Here is a 22,720-nt window from a genome sequence, read left to right as displayed (position 1 = left end):
AGTGGACCAATGAACCTGGGATTGGGCTTGGGGACCCTCAACGGGGAACGTAGCAGGATCATGTGTTCTGCATGATCACATGGGGGGAAAAGACTAGAAAGAAATTCACTGAAATGTTTATAGTGATAAAACAAAGTTTGCCTTCAGGTTTGTCTGTATTTTTCTTAATATATATTGTCCCTTTTATTCCTAATTATTTTTTTAAAAAGTCCCACTATGTGGCCTACGCTGGATTTTGTCCAGGCAGAATTCATTTTTTTAAGGGCAAGAGATTAATGTTTTAAAGAATGTAGCTCAGTGGTAGTGCGCTTGCCTGTCATGCACAAGGCCCTGGGTTCGATTCCCAGCACTGAGAAAAGAAAAAATAATAATAATATTTTAAAACTCTTTCGTTTATCTGCTTTAGAAACAATAAAAATCAGTCAATAATTGTGAGCGGGGAGTCGGGAGCTGGAAAGACGGTGTCTGCTCGCTATGCCATGAGGTACTTCGCCACCGTCAGCAAGTCCAGCAGCAACGCTCATGTGGAGGACAAGGTCCTGGCATCCAATCCCATCACCGAGGTGTGTTCCTGTGGAAGGAGGCAGGTGGGGGGCCAGGCAGCAGTGTGTCATGGTGGAGATGTGGGTCGGCCTGTGTGTGTATGTAGTCCTTGCTAATGCAAGTTCCCATCTTTTAAAAACCAAAGAAGTCAGGTGGGAAGGAACAAGGACCTGGTTTCCCCAGGGGATCTGAAGGAGATTGGGGCAGAGTTTGCTCCCTCCAAGGCTCTTCTCTACCTGCTGGGCTAGAAACTCTATGACTGGATTTCAGGAGTCCTCTGTTTGCTGCTGATGTCCCAGGGAAGATGCCCTCCATAACCACCACAGGTGCACGGAGGCCACTGGTGCTCTCCAGCCAGCTGGCATCAATTTTCATGAGCTAAGTGTGCCATATTCAAGAGTTTTGCAAGCTGATTCTTCTGGCTTTGGTCAAAATTCAAAGCCAGCCTCAGCAACTCAGCGAGGCCATAAGCTGCTAAATAGAAACACAAATTGCCATCCAAGATGGCAACAGGAAAGTTGTCAAGGGGCAATGCTGAGTTATGATTTATTTAGTGTTTGTCTCTCCACTTGACTGTAAGCTCCATGAAGGTGGAATCATGTCTAATTGGTTCATTTATGCTTATCATGTGTGCAGCACATAGTAAGTGCACAGCAAACATGCTGACAAAATCATCATGACCTGGGCAGGAAGAGCAGTGTGTGTGCACAAGAAGAGTCCTTCTGCATGGAACATAGTAAGGTGCTTAGGCAGAGGAGTAATGGAATTCAAGAACAGAAGCAGAAAGCACAAATCAGGCCCACAGTGTGGGAGGTCTGAAAGAGCAGAATTTTTTTGGTTGAAAATAAAGTTTGAGTAGGGAAGTACTAAGGGAGTAAGGTTTAAAATACAGGTTGAGGGGCTGGAGTTGTGACTCAGTGGTAGAGCGCTTGCCTAGCATGTGTGAGGCACTGGGTTTGGTTCTCAGCACCACATATAAATAAATTAATAAAATAAAGGTTCATCGATGTCTAAAATTTTTTTTGAAAAAAAATACAGGTTGAATGGAGGATGTGAACTTTTAATTGAGCATGTATGATATTTGGAACATGGATGAACTGAGGCACTTCATATTATTTCATTTGCTCCTCCCAACTGTCAGTTCAAGATACTATAACTAAGTAGCATGGACAGGGTGGCTTATAAACAACAGAAATGCATTTTATAGTTATGGAGACTCAAAGTGAGGATGCTAGCCTGTTGGGTTCCGGTGAGGACTTTCTTCTGGGTTCAGATGGGCCATCTTCTCACTGTACCCTCATGGGGCTAAAAATGAGAACAAGAGTTCTCTGGGGTCCCTTGTATATGGATATTAAATCCCATTTGTGAGGGCTCCATCCTCATGACCCAATTACCTCCCAAAAGTAGCACTTCCTAATACCAACACATAGGGTTAGGATTTTAATGCATGGATTGGAGGTGGGAGCGCAAGCGTTCAGTCCATAACGGTAAAGAAGCATGTTATTTCCACATTACAGATAGAGGAACTGAGACTTGGATATATGAAATAACTTTTTTTTTTTTTTAAATCAGGGATTGAACCCAGGGGCACTTAACCACTCAACCACATCCCCAGCCCTTTTTATTTTTTTATTTTGAGACAGGATCTCACTGAGTTGCTTAGGCCCTCGCTAAGTTGCTGAGGCTGGCTTTGAACTCACAATCCTCAGCCTCCTGAGCTGTTGGGATTACAGGTGTGCACCTCCACACCCAGCTGAAATAACTTTTACAACATTATACAGAGAGCAGAAATGGACCCCATGGCCACAAAATGGCAAAACCCATGCTTCTTCTATTCCTCCCCAATGTTTCTCAGCGGGGATGAGAGGAGCCTAGGACTGGTGTGCATGTTGGGCCATGTTCCCTGTGTGCCTCCAGCTGCTTTTCGCCTTCTCTGACCCCAGACATTTCTCTGAGAGTCAGATCTGCTCCCCAGAGCATGGTCTTGGATGTTACTAAATACTGTTCCAGTAATTTTAATGCAAAGACGGGTACTGGGAATTGAACCCAGGGGCACTTTACCACTGAGCTAAATCCCTAGTCCTTTTTATTTTTCATTTTGAGACAGGGTCTCACTAAGTTGTCAAGGGTTTCACTAAGTTGCTGAGGTTGACCTTGAGCTTGCAATCCTCCTGCCTCAGCCTTCAGAATCGATCTTTAAACTCTATTTCAAGAAAGTCCTCTGTTTTATAGGCTGTTGGAAATGCCAAGACCACACGCAATGACAACAGCAGTCGTTTCGGGAAGTACACAGAAATCAGCTTTGATGAGAGAAATCAGATTATAGGAGCCAACATGAGAACCTACCTCTTGGAGAAATCCAGAGTTGTCTTTCAAGTAAGAATAAAAGTATTCGTTAAATTTCCTTTTTCACAACTTCTAAAATATTACATAGATGTATATACTTAACAGTTAACCTATATTATTCTGATATCTGAAGAGTCATGTTTTCTCATTTTTCATTTGCAGTTCAGGTTCTTTTTTTTTTTTTCCTCCATGTATTAGGAGCAAAAACTGGTGGATGGGTGGGTTCAGTATCAGTGGAGTAGTAATATGATTGAGAAAAAAGGCTGTGGCTTTTTAATTTGAAAAAAATCCTTATAGTTTAAAAATCAAGTTATCTGCCAGGTGCAGGTGGTGCACACCCGTAATCCCAGCGGCTCAGGAGGCTGAGATAGGAGGATCATGAGTTCAAAGCCAGCCTCAGCAACAGTGAGGCACTAAACAACTCAGTGAGACCCTTTCTCTAAATAAAATACAAAATAGGGCTGGGGCTGGGGCTCAGTGGTCACGTGCCTCTGAGTTCAATCCTCAATACCAGAAAAAAAAATCAAGTTATCTTTCTAGAAGATAAAAACTGAAATAGGTTAAGCAGTTGGCCTGGTTTTCATATTGGGAAGGAATGGGATTAGAGCTAATGAAGGAATGGGCCAGGAGAAAGGCTTTTTCATCAGTAAAATATAGAAACATCTCATAGCCTTGGCCTAGAAGAACATCGGGAAACCTTGTACTGTATTTCAGGAATTCTTAAAAGTTTCAGCTGGTATGAATTACATCATCGCCATTCCATGGAATGTTTTCATTTTTCTTCGTGGTCACTATTTAGAAGATCTCTGGCCACCCAGTTTTCACTCAGTTGAGAGGACAGGCCTGCTTGTGCGCTGGCCATGAACATGAGTGTCCACATGGTCTTGGATGTTACTAAATACTGCTCCAATAATTTTAATGCAAAGACTTAAAAAAAAATTTTTTTGGAGGACGGAATTGAACCCAGGGGCACTTTACCACTGAGCTAAATCCCTAATCCTAATTTGGATGAACAGAACTGTCCATCCAAATTAGCCATCTAAACTCCTCTCATTATAAACCTGGAACTTTTACTTGAAAAAAATTGGTATAATTTTGAGGTCTTTTCTTTATTCTACAGTCAGAAAATGAACGGAATTACCACATTTTCTATCAGCTTTGCGCGTCTGCACAACAGTCGGAATTTAAACATCTTAAACTGGGTATGTGATGAATGGTGTATAGAAATATCTCTTTTTTGCAAAGGTTTAAATTGTTGGTTAATTTCTTCTTACTAGTATAACACAACTTTTGAAAAGTTTGTCTTTTGTCTAAAGACATAAAATATCCTTTGGTTTCAGGGATGGAGTTTATGCATCTACCTAATAGATTCTGGTTGGGGTGGAGGGTGAGTCCAGGACAGGAGTCGCATCAGCCCTGGGGGTGTTCTTCTCACAACTTATTGGATGATTATGGTCATTAAGCTAGAATCACCTCAGTAAAGACTGCCGACAACTAGTTTTTGCTTACTGCTGCAGTCTCCAAGGTTCATTTTTATTGGAGCATCCTTAGAGAGTTGTTTTTCTAACATGTACGGCTTCACCCCATCTTCCTAAACAAGGCCCCTCTATCATAATTTGATAAGCTAGAGGCCATTTGTTATTTGAAGTCATAGTTAACTCTGCTTCAGGGACAGTTAAAATGTACAGCTATTTGTCCTTCAGCACTGATGGCCTTCACCATGGCTGACACAGCTCTCCTCCCTCTCTCCTCTGATGGGTGAGAATTGTCAGAGGTAACTTTTGAGTGTGTTGGAGTTGAACTCATACATTCTCATTCTGGAGAAGTTGCTTGTGCTCTTAGAATCTAAGCTTCTGCAGATTTTACATGAAGATAATACCCAGGCTTAATACCAACAGAATATAAGAAGCAAACATGTACAAGAGCTTTCTGAAGGGTCCTCTGTTGTTTGAATATTAAATGTGCATATGTGGTGGCATTGTAAGGGCATATTTATGTCAAAACTCATCAAATTGTACATCTTAAATGTATGCAGTTTATTATATATTCAATAAGCCTCAATAAAGTTGTGTAAAAGTGTTAATGCAGGAACAGAAAAACATTTTAGAATTAGGCCTAAATTCCTGCCCTGCTGTCAGCTGTGGGGTCTTGAGAGTCATTTGCTTTTTTGGAGCCTCAGCTTCTACATGTGCAATGTAGAATCCTAAGGCATAAGTGGAGGGCATGTGAAGTGTTTGAATATAGCTCATCCAGTGTGAGTTTCCCTTCTTGTGTCTGGTAACTATGTATATCTTACTTTTTTTTTTTTTGTCTCAGGGAGTGCAGAAGAATTTAATTATACAAGAATGGGAGGCAGTACTGTCATCGAGGGTGTGAATGACCGAGCTGACATGGTAGAGACTCAGAAGACCTTCAAGCTACTGGGTAAGTAAAAATATCCTACTCCAGGCTATAGCCATTTCCCAAAAAAGAAAAGAAAAAGAAAATCAAAGAAAGAAGAGAAAATTCAGGGATTCCAGCATCTCTGTGTTTTGAAGACTCCTAGTAAACTCTGATTTCAGGATGAGCCACTCAGAACATATTTGCAGACTAAGTGGCCAAGGCCCTTAGAAGAGCCAAGAAGTCCCTCACTTTGCCCTCGTGCTTGCTGACCGGCTGTTAGAGGCATGGGCTTCACACCCTGCGGATGCTCCTAAGCTCTCTGAGCTGCTATGGAGAAAAGTGGTGACGTAGAATTCTGGTTCAGTTCAGAAGAGAGTTGTTGACCCCACTTGGACTCCAGAGGGTCTTGATAAGGAGGCTAATGAGATGGTAAATACTTCTGTGGAGCCTCCCATGCATGGGGCTCCATCCAAAGCACTTTATCACCTGTATTAACTCATTCTAACTTTTCCACCACCCCATGAAGGGGGTATTGGTATTTTTCCCATTTTACAATACAAACTGAGGCCTACAGGTGGGTAGTGATTTACCCAAAATCACGTGGTTAAGGTGGAGCAGAACTGGTTTTTGCTCTCTGAGGTCTTAAATATCTCATGTTTATATCAAAAACCAAATAACTCACTTGGATGCAGACCCTGAGGGAGCAAGGTGTCTCACTCGGTCTTCCTCTGTAGTCATTGTCCCACACGGAGCTCATGTTCAGAAGGATAAAAATAGTCATTTACATTCTCATTTTATATGTGTCTAGACATCCACCTGTAACCGCCTGTCAAACTTCTGATGAGTGTGAGAGGATAAGCCATTTTACATCTTAATGAAATCTCAGACCACTGTTTCCTTTGCTGTGGCCTGATTAGCTATATTTGAAGGTAAAATTCAAAGAATTTGAGATTAAAATCTAACAAAGTAATAGGAAAGAGGAGTAAAGTTGGATAATTCAGAGTGAAAACCAGACGGTTTCCTAAGCAAAATTATTCTCAGATTCTGCTCCTTCAAAACTGCTTGCAAGAAGAGTGATTTACACATTTCTTAATAAGATAAACACTCTTGGTACTGATTGACAGTTTCTTAAAATAGTTGTAGCCATAATCTCAATTTTTGTGTAACACACTCCATTGAGAGGAAGCATGGCTATGAGAAAGGGTCAGTTAGCCCAGCTCCGGCCAAGTTCAAGGAGACCTTGGTCCCCGTGCCTGCCCTGACTGTGCCGCCCCCCTTTTTTAATATCTTTATTTATTTATTTATTTTTATGTGGTGCTGAAGATCGAACCCAGAGCCTCACACATGCTAGGCGAGTGCTCTACCACTGAGCCACAACCCAAGCCTTGCCCCTCTCCCTTTATCCTCCTGGGTACTCACTCCCTCCTCCTCACAGAGCAATGACAGAAAGGAAATACAGTGTAGGCTTTCAATTGACATCCTGGTTGGCATGACTCAGGAGGTTGCTCTCTCTGAGACTCAGTTTTTTACTTATACAATGGCAATATCCCTGACCTTTCATGACAATTGGCAAGGAAATGTACATAAGAGCCCTAGCCACAGCCATCACCCAGCAGGTGCTTGGCCAATACTGCTGCCTGCCTTCTCTCTCTCTCTCTCTCTCTCTCTCTCTCTCTCTCTCCCCCACCTACTGTCCCGTCTCAAACCATTACTTGCATTAAACCATCTCCTCTTCTCACACAGCTTACAATTATGGAACCTCAGCAGTTTGCAGCAGTTGTTCCTATTGTATCACACAAATTAGATTACCTCCACAAATTTCCATGCCACGAGAGCTGAGACTAGGATGAGGCCAGAGAGGTACTCACTCTCGGAGTCGGAAAGCACAGGGGGTGGCCCTGGCACCTAACCTGGTCTGCCCTTGTCCCAGCCCTGCACACAGGCCTAGATTTGTAGACACAGCTCTCAGAGTTTTGTGGAGAGGTAGAGGACAGCAACCCGCTCGCCTAGTAACAGGGCTACCACCCTGCTGTATGTGGTAGATGGGTGGAAAGATAGGGGTCCTCAGCCAGGGGCAGGGGTGGCTGAAGAAATCTAGGACCATGGCAGAACCTGCTCATTCCCAGGACTAGTTATTTAAAGATGATAGTTGATGATTTCCGTGTCCTCTCAATGCCTTGTATTGGCAATTAGACCTTTCAATTTAGTATTTATTTATTTGTTGTCAAGCATTTTCTCCAGTTTTTTTATGCAAATATGAGATCAGCCTGTGACCCGGTAAGTGTCAGTCATTACTTCTGGGTATCAGTTTCTCCATCTGTACAGTAGAGATATGAAAATACCTAGTTATTCCAATTATCTATTGCTGTTTTCCACATTTAGTGGCTTCAAGTGACAGCTCCTTAGTATATCTTTTGCTTCTGGGTTGACTTGACTCAGTGGGGAATATCTTACTTGGGGACTCTCACATGACGGTGGCAGGAGCTGGATCCTCTGAATCTTCCTCTCTTGAGGGCTGTGACAGCTAGAACTTCTGGGGCTGGGTGGGCATCTCTCACTTCAGTGGCCTTATCCCTGGACTTCCTCACAGCATGCTGGCCTCAGTGTAGACAGACTTGTTATTTGTAACCAGCTTCCTCCAGAGCCATTTGCAAAAGGTTTAGATGGGACATGCAGGACTGTCTGTGAACCAGCCTCAGAAATCATACAGCATCACTGCTGCCAGGTCTCTTTAGGGATGCTACAAGGAGTAAGAGCCAATGTCTAAAGTGGTCTAGGAGCTGTGCCATGCTGTGTCAGTGTGAGAGGTCAGGGCACTTCCATGAAAGCAATCACTAAAAAATGTCCTAGACCCAGGGTGAACACTCTGGCAAGTTTTGAAAATCTAACTTTATTAAAACAGCCATCCTCATTTGTTTATGTATTATCTATGGCTGTTTTTGTGCTACATTGGTAAGGTTGAGTAACAGTGACATAGGCCTTAGGGCCTGCAGAGCCTCATAAGAAAACCTTTGCTGACCCTCATCCTAGATGGTGGAGTGGACATGGATGCTGAGTTCTTTAGGGTTTTCTCATAATCTGTGGGTTTTATGAAGCCTGCTTCATCCCAGTGTGTCTTGTCTAAACTTGGAAGTCTCCCAATGACCCCATGCCAGGCAGGCGCCAGAGGTCCATTGACTGTGTAGGATGGGACCAGATAACCTCATAGTCACCCTGAGATTGCCATCATCACATGACCCCACAAACAGTGGTCGAGTGCTATGTCAATTTCATGATCTCTAAACCTGTACTTTCCAACCCAGAAGCCACAGCTGCAAGTGACTGTTCCATTTACTTTTAATCAATGTGAAATAAAATGTAAAATTCAATTCCTCAGTTGTACTAGGCATGTTTCTAGTGCTCACAGCCATGTGTGACTAACAGCTACCTTATTATACAACACAGCAATGAGATTTCTCTGTCACCATGGAAACCTAGAACAGCACATCTAACAATGCAAATCCCTTGCTTATACTTCTGGTCCCATTGACTTGTCTTTTTGATTGAATCTTGGTATTATCTTTCTTATAGATCATCTCCAGGGCAGAATGCCTATCTTGAATCATATGGAGGCTTATAACACACTTGGGCACATCATCCTGTTTAAAATTTGCTCGCTGGGCATGGTAGAACAGGCCTGTAATCCCAGCAGCTCAAGGGGCTAAGGCAAGAGGAGCACAAGTTCAAAGCCAGCCTTGGCAACTTATTGAGGCCCTAAGCAACTTAGCGAGACCCTGTCTCAGAACTAACAATGAAAAGGACTGGGGATGTGGCTGGAGTTCAATCCCTGGTTCCAAAAAAAAAAAAAAAAAAAGTGCTTAATGATTGTTGGTTGACTCGTCTATTGGTGGTGTTTGTTTTAGAGAAATGGGCAACTTAGCATCAAGGCCATCTAGTTCAATACTCAAATCCACTCCACACCATGCCCAGTGAATGAGCCTCTGGACTCTGCTCAAAGTCCTTTCCTTTGCCTGGCCCCGGGTCCTAGAACACACTGGGGTGAATGGGGTGAAGTCAGGATGGCTTGATGAACTCTGCAGGTCTTGTCACGTACTGCAGTGGGCACTGGTGCTAAGCTGCCTATATAATAAACACCTAGGATGACCTTGGGTGAGTTTCCTAACATTTCTATGCCTTCGTTTCCTCCTCTGTAAAATGGGAACAATTCTAGCACTTCACATAGTTGTCCTGAGCATTAGATGGAAGTACTGAGAACAGGGACTGCTGGGGTCCCACTCGCTTTCCTTTTGGTCCTGCTCCGAGGTATCTCAGCTGGCTGAGAAGCAGCCCCCTGAGGAAGCGGAAGGCTAAGAGTTTTGATAGAATGCACTTTTCCTCTGCTCTTTCTTCCTCATTTGATTCACCCACTGATCCTTGCCATGACCTCTGACCTCTGACAGAAAGAACAGCCTGGAAATGGCCAGGCCTCGCCTGGACCTCAGGCTGGAGAACCACCACCAGGCTGCTGCTCCTCATAGTCTAATCCAGGCCGGTGTTACTTTCGTGTGACTTTGACTTCACACGTCACATCAGAGTACTTTTTCTTTATAGAAGGCATGGAGTAGTGAAGGGTTTCATTATGGATCACAGAGAACTGATAGGAGTGCCAGTCTCTGCATTTTTAGTTGCTTTGCTTCGCCCCTTACTTACCTGTTATTTATTGCATGGATGACCTGGGAGACAGGTTTGTCCTTCATGGTGTGTGTGTGTGGCAGGGGAGGCTGGGGGTTAGCTAGCTCCAGTGGGAAGGCAGCAAATGCCTGGACTGGGTTTGAGCTGGAGTCTTCCAGATATTTTTGGTTTCGAATCTTTTGGGATTTCAGCTTTATTTAGGCTTTGAAGTAGAGAAGACTCATTAGGTCTTGGAATTATGTAAGCATGTTACCTACCTGCTAATAAAATATTCCAGATTTCCTCAAGTGAGAAGAGTGGGTGGTAGTCGCTCTTCTCTGGGCTCGGGAACTGCTCCATTTTGCTTAGAGGGAGTCAGGGGAGGCATCGGCCTCCACTCCAGTGTGGACTCAGGAGCTTGGATAGTGCTATGAGAGAGCCCAGGTGTCTGTCCCTTCTCCTGGACTCAGCACACTGCCACTAACACACACTGGAGGGAACTTGACCCAGCAAAGCCCGGCTCTCAGCTGGCAGCTTCTTTATTGTGATTTTCAGGGCTAATAACAAAGTCTTGCCAGCAGCTAATGTCGTTTCTTTGCAGTTCTAGGAAGTGTGCTGATCCTCTCACGAGGACTGGATGTGTAATATATTCATAACTCATATTCCACCCACATCAGTCAAGGCCCTGGGGAAACATGCAGTAAACTCAAAATAGGTCTACTTATGAAGGGACCAACACAAAGAAGTAGGTGGGGCCTAGGCAAGACCCAGGGGCAGTGGAGACCCTGGGACAGCAGCAGAGCTGTTCTCTGCTCCCTCCTTTTCAGGCCCAGAAGTGTTCTGAGAGCCTTCAAGGAGATTTAGATCAAGTCAGTATCAGGTCAGGAGTGGGGACCTCTGGCCACACAGTCGGTCAGAGGCAACTTCCCCTAGGGCCAGGGGAAGACATGCTTAGAACTTCCCTTCCTCCTTCTCTTTGATCTGCTAGGGCTCCCCACTAATCCAACCCAGCCAGGGGCCAGAGGTCATGAGAGCCCATTGCGTTGGTCCACAGAGGTCAGTTTCCTGACAGCAGAGAATCCAGAGGGGCAGATGGGATCCCACCGGCATCTCACTTCAAAGAGAATTCCAGGGACTCATGAGCAGAAAGAGAAAAGAAAAACCTTCTAAATAAAGAAAACACACAATAAATAAGAGCTGATTCTCCTAGGAACCCCACATACAACAGCTACTCTGACATTCGTTTTTGCGCTGCTCCCCGGCAGCCATGGCAGAGGGGAAGCAGTGTTCGCCTTGTGTGTACAGGAGGGTTGACTGAGAGAACAGTGAGCCGGCTTGTCCCTGGGCCCGCTTCATGCTCCCTGTCCCAGCTTTTGGCACTGATGGTACCAGAGGGTCTTGAAAGGATCCAGGTGCTTCTCTTACTAGGAAGAAAAGAGATGCAGCATCCCTAATTTGGGGAAATATTTGTTTTCAGGTTTCAAGGAGGATTTTCAGATGGATGTTTTTAAGATCCTGGCAGCCATCCTGCACCTGGGCAACGTGCAGATCGCAGCAGTGGGCAACGAGAGATCCTTCATTAGTGTGAGTCCTGTTTGTTTGTCCTTTCTGGGTGGGAGGTTTGTGGGAAGCAGGGCTCACAGTTGAGCTGCCTTTGCATTAGCACCAGGCTCAGTTGGACCAGCTGGGCAGACTGGTTTAGCAGGAAGAAGGAAGCCAGGGTTTCCTGGGGTTGTCTTCAAAGAAGAGAGCCTCCTCCCCTTGAGATGGGGGTTGGTTGTTTCTCTGTTTTGTCTTTTTTTTTTTTTTCCTTCAATTCAACAGATATTTATGAAGCATCCACTCTGTTCCAGGGGCTCTGGAGAACAGCACTGAAACATAAAAATCCTGTTGTGGATCTTGTGATCGGGGGAGGGAGGGCAGAAGTCACAACAAACCATTGCAAGTTCCAGGGCTGATGATGTCTGTCATGAAGGAGAATAAAGCAGGGTTGGGTTGCACGGGAGCCGTGCCTATTGTATAGGGTGGTCAGAAAGAGCCTTTCTGATAAGGTGGCTGCGGGCAGAGACCCAAGGGAGATGATGATGCAAATCACATCTATATCTAGGGGGAGAACTTTGGAAGTAGAGGAAGCAGCTAGTGCACAGACCCTCAGAAAAGAGATGGTATCTGAGAAACAAAAGTCAAGTCAGCAAATCTAGAGAGTGGCGAGTGTGAGTCAGGGTGGTGGAGACCAGAAACAGGGAGTATGTGTTGCAGATCATGTAGGGTCTTCAGGGCAGTGAACAGTTTTGGCCAAAACATTACATCCTAACACCGGTCTTAATCTACATCAGAGTGCCAGCTCCCTCTCTGAGAATATATTCCCACCTAGATTCTGCAATAGTTTACTGTATTGAATTGACACAAGATAACACTTAGCAGAAGTCTGTTCTGCAACAAATATTATGAGCAGAGATCCTGGGTAGGGGGTGTGTTTGGTTAGTCTCATCAATGTCCACATGAAGAAGAGAACAAAATGAACAACAGGTAGTAAAAATACATTTCCATGAAGCACAAAATCAGCACACCTTTATAAATTTTTGTATTACTACGTCTGTCTTCGTCCACTCTGGCTGCCATAATCATACACTGGGTGACTTTAACCACTGAAGTTTGCTCTCTCCCAGTTCTGGAGGCTGGAAGTCTGAGATGAGGGCACCAGCAGAGCTGGGTTCTGGTGAGCGCACTCTGCCTAGCTTGCAGATGGCTGCCTTCATCTTGCATCCTCACTTGGTGGAAACAGCAGGCTCTCTGCTATCTCTTCCTAAAACCCATCATGTGGGCCCCACCCTCATGACCTCAGCTAACTCTAATTACCTCCCAATGGCCCTGGCTCCAAATATCATTTCACTGGAGGATAGCTTGAATGTGTGAATTTTACAGGGTACACAAACAGCCCATAACCGTGTCTTTATTCATGTCCCCAAAATAACCGATGGGAACAGTCAATAATTTTGTGCAACCTGTGATTTCTCAACTCTCTGGCACCTGCAGTTTTGGGAGGAAAGAGCCAGTCAGAGTGGAGGGCGCACTCTGGCTGGGTGCTTTGTCCTGTGGCCTCTGGCCAGGAACTAATTCTCCTTCTGCTCCAACTCTTCCCCTTCCATCCCTGTAGTGTCCAGACCTCACCTCTTAGTTGATTCTCAAATGACTATTAAGTTGGGAGAGGTGACCTGGACCCAGGGTGAGAATATAATGTGCTTGAAGTGACAGTCCCCCTATTTCCTTGCTCGTTTATCCCAGAGAAGCTGAGCTTCTGCCCCTTGTCTTCTCAAGCTCTCATAGACTAAAAGTGTGATTTCCACCCAACAAATATTGTCACACTGAGCTCTATTTCATGAATTTTATCAAAAAGGTGGCATTTTGGAGGAGAAATTAAAATCGGTAGACGAGAAATTCTTCGTTAAGTATTCTAAGAATCTTTGTAGAAAATTACCAGCCCTAGCCAGATGCAGGGGTGCACACCTATAATCCCAGCCACTCAGGAGGCTGAGGCAGGAGGATCCCAAGGTCAAGGCCAGCCTGGGCAACTTATTGAGACCTTCTCTTAAAATAAAAATTAAAAGGGCTGAGATGTAGCTTGATGGTAGAGCCCTGAGTTCAAAAACCAGTACCACTAGGAAAAAAGAAAGAAAGAAAGAAAGAAAGAAAGAAAGAAAGAAAGAAAGAAAGAAAGAAAGAAAGAAAGAAAGAAAGAAAGAATTGCCAGTTCCATAATCATTGGTCTGGCTTTGGTACACACATATAACTCACTTACATCAGGCACTTAGAATGTTGGCCAAATTAAATTCACTTGAAACCTTTAAAAAAATTTTTTTTTTAAACTGCTGCATCTTTGCATTTCCTTCCTAGCCTCACCTATAGCTGATTTTTTTTTTTTTTACTTAAAAGGTTTTGTTCCTTCTTAGGAGGAAGGAAACCAATGATTCTGCCAGTCCCCTCTCCAGCAAGGAGGTCAGGCACACCAGTTATCGTGGTGTTGGTCAGAAGGCAGCTGGGTGGACAGCGAGGAGGTGGCAGGTCTTTTTAGATTGCTTCCTCCACCCTATCCTGATGCTTCTAAGAAGCAATCACATGGATACGCTGCTGGGCTGAGATGGAAGGTCCCCTGCTTGAGACCATCCATGGTGCTCAGTTGCATGGCATCACATCCCCAGGCTAAGTGGAAAGAGCCCACAGTCCACGCTGGCTGAAGATAAACAGGAGCTTTGCTGCCCAGACCTGGAGGAGGAGTAAGAGTTGCTTGGTGCATTCAGGATAAGTCCCCCACTGCAGCCCTCATGATGGCTAAAGAGCTAGCCCAGTTGAGAAAACCCCACTAGCTCTGTCTGCCACAACATCCAGGCACCTCCTGGGCCAGCCCACCTAGGTAGACTCCTGACTACACTAGGTGGGCTAGTAGGTGCACATCCTGACAGATGACCTGGTGTGGTGCCAAGGGAAGAGAGAGGGCTGGGGGTTGGTTCCACGTGCACAGGAGCTTCCATGACCACTATCATTATTGATGCTCTTTGACCAGAATGAAGATGTACAGGTGGGACACAGCCCTGGTGGGCCCACCATCACAGCCATGGTGCCTGCTCAGGGACAGGTGCGGGATTCGTGTCACTAGAGTCCCTCTTGATTTGCTCCACTACCTTAGGCCTGGTCTCCCTCCTGCCAGCTCCTCTTCCACTCTCACACAGGCCCCAGTGCAGGCAAGGGACAAGGACCAGGACTGGTGGGGTGGTGCTGCGTTAGATGTCTGAGCAGTCCTGACAAGATTTGTTCTTGCTTTTAAAGGAGGATGACAGTCACCTGAAGGTGTTCTGCGAGCTCCTGGGTCTGGAGAATAGCAAAGTCGCTCAGTGGCTATGCAACCGTAAAATTGTCACAACCTCTGAGACAGTGGTGAAACCCATGACCAGGCCCCAGGCCATCAATGCCAGGGATGCGCTGGCCAAAAAGATCTATGCTCACCTGTTTGACTTCATTGTGGAGAGAATTAACCAAGCATTGCAGTTTTCAGGCAAGCAGCACACTTTTATTGGTGTTTTGGACATTTATGGGTAAGATTCTCTTCAGTGAGCCTGTTTTTTCTCACTTAGATGTCAATGACCACTTCCTTCTGTTTTGAATTTTGTGTTTTTCATGATTACGAGGATGGGGTTCTCTGTTTTCCATGTATAGACTAAGTGCACTCTCCTGGATCATGGTATCTTTTATTCAGAGTGCATAAACAAATGTGAAACTAATCACGGCCAACATCAAGCACTCATCGCATGCCAGCACCCATAGGTTTCCATGCGCTTTCTTTTTGAGTCCTTAAACAACATGACGACTGCCCTCGTTTTAGAGTTGCGGCAATCAAGGCTTGGAAAGAGTCCATACCTTGTTCACGGCTGCCCCACTGGCAGGAGAGCTCAGTGCTGTGAAGCCCACTTCTGTTTCCCCCAGAGGCCCCTGAGGCATACAGCCCTGCAGCACTTTTCTGGTTCACAGAAGTAACAGTCACAGCTGACCAGCTCCTGGCCATGCTGCAGGGCCTGAGGCTGATTCAAACCCAATTTCTCACTTGCACCAGCCTAAGTAAAGCCTTTCCCAGGGTGGGATGATAAGCTCCACCCCTTCTCCCCGAGATCTACACTTGGTCTCACCCTGGACTTTGTTCTTTTCCTTCTCTCTACCCACCCTGCTTTTCTGAATCTCAGATCCGGCTCCAGCTGAGGATGCCTACAGAGTGGCAGAGTAGAAGCTGGCATGGAGCAGGGCTTGAGGGGTTTGTCAACCACCCAGGCTTCTGTTTGTTAGCAACTGACCCCAGATGCTCTGTCCCTCCCCCAGGACCACCCACCACCCCCAGCTTTTCAGGAGGAGAAGGGGAAGTTTGTCCCATGAAAGGCATTGTAGAGTATTCCACCTAGACTGGAAGTCCCCACACCCTGGTGACAAGCAGCTCAACTGACTCTCCCCATGTGAAGAGAGAGCTAGCTGTGCCCTGGGACTTCACGCCCCTGCTGCTGCCTGCTGTGGACATGGGGAGGGTGTAGGGGCCACTGCCAAGCCCTTGAGCTTTCACCCAGATAGAGTCAGCTCTTCCCACAGCTGATTCAGGAGAGACAATGCCACAAAAGAGTTACTGTTTATTTAGACTCTAACACATATGGCTCCCAAATAATGGTTTCTGTCAACAGTTATAAAATACTAATACATTACTGGGAGAGTCTGGTAAATTATTTACCTTATGTTGTTCCAAGAAAGAATTTGAGCAGCCAGTAAAATTTTAAGTAAACTTTAAAAAAAAAGTAATAGGCTGGTTTAAAATCGTCTCTTTCATTATGATGGGAATTTGTGACTATTGTTATTCCAGGTTCTTCTCTGTGTTTTAAAAACTAACTTTAAAAATAAAGGTGCATGCCTCTAATCCCAGTGACTCAGGAGACTAAGTTAGGAGGATAGCAAGTTTGAGGCCAGCCTCAGCAACTTAGTGAAACTCTGTCTTAAAATAAAAAGTAAAAAGGGATGGGGTGGTACTCAGTGGTAGAGTGCTCCTGGGTTCAATCCCAGCACTGCCAATAAGTAAATAAATAATAGAATATATTATTTATGTATAATATACTTAAGAATATATTATTTCCTATTTTCATCCAATAAACAAACATTTGCCAGTTACTGTATTGGGCTGCAATTGGGGAACAGAGTAGACGCAGAGTCCAGGCCCTCTGGGGACTTAGTTTCAGTGGGTAGGCATACAGGTAGGTAGGAACAGGGCTGATACCTTGGGGGAGTCGGTGAGTGTGCTGGAGGTGAGCGGGTTGGGAATGTGAAGGAGCAGCGAGTGAGGAGCCTGGCAGGCCAGCCAGACCCGGGTCCAATGGGCCTGTGGACCACCGAAATAAAGACTTTGGTTTTTTCATCTAAGCAGACAAACCTGAGCAAGAGTATTTGTGAATTACAAGAACTTGTTTGCTTATATTTACAATTTTAATTTAAAAATGGAATTCCTCTTCAGAAATTATAAAAGTCACGTGGCTGCTGCCACCCATGAATTCATGGTCACCCTCTAAAACGCAAGTGCCCCCTCAAAGAGGCAGAGCTCTAGCGTGGAGCAAATCTTTCCCTCTTTCTCCAGCATGCCTGTGTGCAGACTAACCCTCACCAGTGCAGACCCCGAAACTTCTGAGAGCTCAGCTTGACCTGGAAATAAGGAAGCGTTGGAGGACGAGTAAACTCTTTACTCTTTGAAGATGAGTAAAGCCCAAGTTGTGAGCTTTGAGGTTTAAGATTCAAGTGAAACAAAGGCCATGACTCGCCAGCCTGCGGTGTGCTTATGTTCTTTGGTTGGAAAGAACTGGGTCTGAGAATCAGAGCGAAGGAGTAAGCTCGGTAGCAGACCAGCTGTGTGTCCCCCAGGGAGTCACAGGACCTCTCCAAATTTCAGTTCCTGTGTCTGTTAGACAGGCCTCTCACAGGGTTACTGAAATGGAAAATTATGAAGGACCTTGAAAACCATCAGTGTTGTCCAACTGCAAAGTGCTATTCTACTCAACAAGCCTCTGGCATTTTAAGTCATAAATTTAGGTCTTCCCATAGGTTTTGTTTGAAATTTCAGTTTAGAGTGCATGAAAATAATCACTGACATTTGACATTCTGCTTTGTTCTGGAAAGCCCCATCCTTGGTCTGGCTGTGGGCTTTGGAGCATGATGAGGCCCATTTGATTCTCCCCCAGTTCTCTCCTCCTTGTCCAGATCAGCCTCCAGACTTCTGAACCACCGAAGATGAGGTGGAACAGGGCCACAGAGCTGTGTGCATCCTGCTGCTGCTCTGAGTCCCCCTGAAGCTGTCTAGAGGACGGTCCAGGCCCTTAACTGGCCAGGAAATTCTAAACTGAGCCAAAATGGCTCAGTCAAGTGAGACTCGGGGGCCCCATGGTTGGAGCTGGCAGAATCTCTCAGGATTAGAGCAATTAAGAACAAAGCCTTTGGAGGCACCAGGAACTGGGCCAAATAGCCTTCTGGCAGCACTTGCAGGTCTTCGCCATAGTCACCTTCCCCTCTGAACAGTGGGGTCACCGAGTCCTGCACATGGGGCGGAGTTAAGGTGAAAGGAGTTGATGTGTGTGTGTATGTGCTGACACCTAAAAGCCTGAGCCAGTTCCTCCCAGCAGGGTGCTCCTCTGGCAGGTGGCGGATTTGGGGTTGTGATTTGTTTGTCCTGCACCATGTTTTACAAAGGGAATGATTCACCTAAAAGTTCAGATTTCTGCTCTTTCTTGAGAATCAGGTGATCTAATTTCCCAGCCTACATTCATCTATGGCTGCTGCAGCTGGCAGGAGCCAAGTAGCAGCTGCCCCTAGGACAATCCCATTTGCCATGGCTCCTCGGAGTTCACTATTGTGTGATAGTCAGCCTGTTTCCCATTTGTGCCTCCTGCCTGGCTGCTCCAGGCTCTTGAGTTTGCAACTCCCGGGCAACCACAGAGACAGCTATTGAAAGCCTGAAAGTGGAGGCAGGACCATTTGTGCCCTGCCCCATGTGGGGTCTGTGGGGCCATGGGATATTAAATGACCTTGTCGTTTCCTTCCAGGAACTGCAAAATCCAACCTTGGGGAGGGAAATTCATGCTGACTCTCTGTGCAGTGGGCAGGGAGTGAGGATATAGGACCCACATGACTTTCTCACTGAAAGCATGGACAGTCCTGTCAGTCTGGCTCACAGCTAAATTCTGACACAAGCTGTGTGATCTCAGGCAAGTTTCCCAACCTCTAGAGTCATTTCCTGGTCTATAAAAAGAGGATGATAATGCTGGCATCATTCTTGAATGGATTAAATGGGTACATCATATTGGGACATGCCTGTTTAAATGCCTGGCTTTGGGTAGGTGTATTGTACATAACCAGATTCCCTCTTGGAGATAATGAGGAAAAATGTAATTTATAAACTTCCAGGATATTAAAACTGGAAGCCTAGAGGTATATTTAAAACTTGGAGAAAACAGCAAACTTTTAAGCTATGAAATTTGTCAGAAAGGAAAATAAAACCCCTGGATTCAATCCTAGCAACACACACACACACACACACACACACACACACACACCATTTGCCTATAAATGGATGCATATGTCCTACTTCCTTTCTTTAAATTTAAATTTGTTTAAACTGTATTTCAGTTTTGAAACCTTTGATGTGAACAGCTTTGAACAATTCTGCATCAATTATGCTAATGAAAAGCTGCAACAACAGTTTAACCTGGTAGGTGACTTTTCTACCTTCTTGGAACTAGGTCTCAGCCCTGAGCCAGTAAGAGGCCTGGTCTTGCTTTCCTCCATCTTCAAATTTCCCAATTGTTAAGGGAGCCTCATGCTGAGTCCCTGTGCCACCTTGTGGCCATATTTTGAAATAGCACCCTCTTGTCTTTCATTTCATCCTTTTTGAGCCTCCAGCCAACTTTTGAGCTTTGGGTCATCACCTGCCCGGACCCTCTATGCAGCCAGGATAAACCATTTAGTTTCCGGAAGACTCCACTGTCTTGTGAGCCTCTGTATCTTTGCATCTGCCTTAACCCACCTGCTCCTGTCCTTTCCCCATTGCTTCATCTTCACTGGGAGAACTCAGGCTTTTTGAGATTTACTCTCCATGAGGGTCTTCTGTGCTGCCTTCTGTCTTTTTGGGGTTAGGAAACATTCTTCTGTGCTTGCTTCTATCACATGGAATTATCATTATTTGCATGCATGCCTCTAAATACACGTGGGCACTCAGAGAGGCCAGGTCTTGTGTTCTTTGTCTCTCTTGGTTCAGTGCCTGCCTCAGTGCATCAGTACTAACAGCAGATGGCTGAGGAATATGGGAATGAGCTTCTGCAACCTGAATTTAAAGCAAGTCATAGGTAGTACTTTCCTAATTACAGAATCAAATATGTCCTCTGGTGGAAAGAGAGACAAGAGATGGATTCCAATTTTTCCCACAGTGGGAAAATTCATTTATTCAAAAGCAAATTTGCTGAGTGCAGAGTATGTATGCCAGATGCTGAATTGAGTGCTGAGATACAAAGATAGATAAGACACTTAAAAACTGTTGGCTATGTGTTACTTATGGATATTTTGGCATTTTGATATTGCTATATGTATTAAATACAATTGTTACCTCTTAAGTACCCTGGATTCAGGAATTTTATTGAATTCATTTTTTTTAAAATTCCTTTGCAGCACTTATGCCTTGCTTCTAACCATAGATCAATGAAATTAAGGATTGCTGGATATCAGTCTGTGTTGGCTCTATCACAAGCTAGTATGGTACTTTTATGCCGGCTTCCTCATTTTGAGGTTTGGTTATTGAAGAGCAATCTGAAAAGCTAAAATGCTTTAGTCACTAGCATTGTCCTTTAGCTTCCATCTTAAACTTTGGCTGCATTTCCTTAGAAAGAAGTTTGATTCCTGTTCATAATAAAAAATGCATTTTAAAATCCTAACAGTTACTCCAAGGAAAGCTTATCACTGTTAGTACCCAGCATCTGGGCATTTCATTCTCCTACACAACCCCCCCCCCCCCAGGAGAAGGCAGCATGACACTGGAGACACCACAGGCTTTGGCTTACACCCTTCCTCTCCTCCATCTTTGTGTCATCGTGCAGACCCCTGTCCCCACAGGGTGTTACCCTCACAGGTCACATGATCTCTGCTGAGGACTCTCATCTCTGGGCTGTGCATCTGGCTGCTGCTGGGCTGCACAGATGCTCCGAGGCTCAACAGGAACAAGTTCAGAAATGAACTGGCTACCTTGCCCTCTTAGCCTGCTCACCCTCCTACCTGCCTTGCTCCTTTTCGTGGTTAAACCAACAGGGTTGACCTGTGTCCTGAGCCCACCATTCACCCTGTCCCCTGTCCTCTTCCCTTCTCCTCAGCCCTCCCCTTCCCCTAGTCCTTGCTTTGCTTCTCAGCCACCAAATAACCCTGGGCTGAGTCTTACTGTCTCTAGTCTTGCCCTCTTCAAAGCCACTCCAGGTGTCATCCTGACCTTCCTGCTTTATCCCTCATTGGCTCGAGGCCACAAAACCTGAATTCTCTAGGGAGGACATGAAGGCCTTGTATAATTGACTTGTGCCATCCTCTGCCATCTCATCACCTCCTCGTCACTGTGATACCCTAAACCTGTACAAGGTTCACCTCTCAACCACCTATTGAACCATCCTCACTGCAATTCTGCTGTTCTTGCTCCTCCCCTCAGCCAGCCACTTGCCAGCCAAAACTTCTTTTGTCCTCCAGGGGAGCATGAGCCCTGTCCCCTGGGAAGCCTCTTTAGTACCCTCATGGCCCCAACAAGTGGTCCACACAGATCTCTAAGTTGTGGGTTTCTCACAATGGCTGTGCAGCAAGCATCCTCAGATAGCTGCCCCTGCCTGCCCACCCCTCGCCAGTCTGCTGCAGGCCCAAGAGGTTGAATCTGCTGGGAGCAGGGAGGGCCTCCAGGACCATACTGAGTACCATGCTGAGATGGTGGTGACACTAGGAGGTGGGGACCCACTGAGACCCGGTGGGACAATGACAGTTATACCCACATTAGAAGCTCGGGACATTGGTCCTAAAAAAGGGGGTTGCCAACAAAGATCTTTCTGTTTAAACTTTAATGTAACCATCAATCCTTTATCTATTTTCCCAAATGCTTGCACCCTGCTCTTTGGGAGCATGCTCCAATATTCTACTTACCATATTAACTTTTGGGAACCCAGCATGTCTTTAAACTTGAACAAGAAGAATATATGAAGGAAGACATCCCTTGGACTCTGATAGATTTTTATGACAACCAGCCAGTTATTGACCTAATTGAAGCAAAGATGGGCATTTTGGAATTACTGGATGAAGAATGTTTGGTAAGTTTAAAAAAATTTTTTTTTAATGATCTTATCCTTTTTTTTCCTTTATTTTTGAGCAATATTTGTAAAGTCTTATGTCTTACCTAATTGATGGGATATTAATTCTGGGACAGTAATGATGACAGGACCCCAGGGGCCAGGTGGCCCTCCCTCCCTCGGCAAATGCATGCCACCCTTGGGCAGCAGACAGGACATCTTGGTGACGTCCAGCAAGGAGGTGGTCTCTGAGGCTGCACCCTAGTGCACCATGTGCCCAAAATAGGCCTGGAAACAGCAGATGACGCCCTGCTGTTGTTAATGACTCACAAGAAATGAGTTTTCTTTTCCTGGTTCTTGTGAGTCACCAGGAGGTGTAGCTGAAAAATCAACACCATATGATGTAGAGAAGAGGTCTCTAGGAGTTGTCCTGGGAGGAGCAGCTGTACAGTGGGTCAGTCCAACAGTGTTCCACCAGAATAATCCCCAAGGAGTGTTAATGTTTTTGCTATAAATGACATATTTTGATACTTAAAAATAGTTTTTGTTTTTTCCCAAAGATTTATTGTATTAAAAATAATGCTGATGGGGCTGGAGTTGTGGCTCAGTGGTAGAGCGCTCACATAGTACATGCGAGGCTCTAGGTTCAATTCTCAGCACCACATAAAATAAATAAATAAAATAAAGATAAAAATAATAATAATAATAATAACATTGAAGGCTTTTGGTGATTTCTCCTTAGAATTCTCCATTCCAAGATTCTTCTCACAAATTGTCCTTTCCAATGCCACCTGTGCCTCAGCCCTTATAGTATGTAGAATTAAAGGGCAGGCATCAGGGCCAAGTGTTCTGGAATGATCCACAAGGTACAGGGTGCCAAGGCCAAAGCTGCTAGGAAATATTTATATCTATTCTACACAGGTATTTCCTAG

General features: G+C 45.1%; 1 protein-coding gene across 3 annotated transcripts in view; it reads left to right on the top strand.

Annotated features, from left to right (window-relative positions):
• Myo5c (myosin VC) overlaps positions 1-22,720 on the top strand; it is a 92,627-nt gene that overhangs the window by 15,880 nt on the left and 54,027 nt on the right. For 2 of the 3 annotated variants that reach the window (XM_046461371.2, XM_046461370.2), the window contains 8 exons: positions 407-563; positions 2,776-2,919; positions 4,010-4,091; positions 5,206-5,313; positions 11,399-11,505; positions 14,746-15,011; positions 19,114-19,195; positions 21,669-21,809. In XM_046461371.2, coding sequence (XP_046317327.1) covers positions 407-563; positions 2,776-2,919; positions 4,010-4,091; positions 5,206-5,313; positions 11,399-11,505; positions 14,746-15,011; positions 19,114-19,195; positions 21,669-21,809 — 1,087 coding nt within the window. Of the gene's footprint in view, positions 1-406; positions 564-2,775; positions 2,920-4,009; positions 4,092-5,205; positions 5,314-9,296; positions 9,421-11,398; positions 11,506-14,745; positions 15,012-19,113; positions 19,196-21,668; positions 21,810-22,720 lie in introns of those variants that run through there. The other variant, XM_046461373.2, reaches the window with a different exon arrangement.

This window comes from Marmota monax, unplaced genomic scaffold (assembly GCF_021218885.2).
Source record: "Marmota monax isolate L192 unplaced genomic scaffold, Marmota_monax_Labrador192_F-V1.1 WCK01_AAM20220418_F8-fsc00001, whole genome shotgun sequence".
In the NCBI taxonomy this organism is placed as follows: Eukaryota; Metazoa; Chordata; class Mammalia; order Rodentia; family Sciuridae; genus Marmota; species Marmota monax.
The sequence above is the reverse complement of the archived record's forward strand: the minus strand, read 5'-3'. Positions and strand labels throughout refer to the sequence as shown.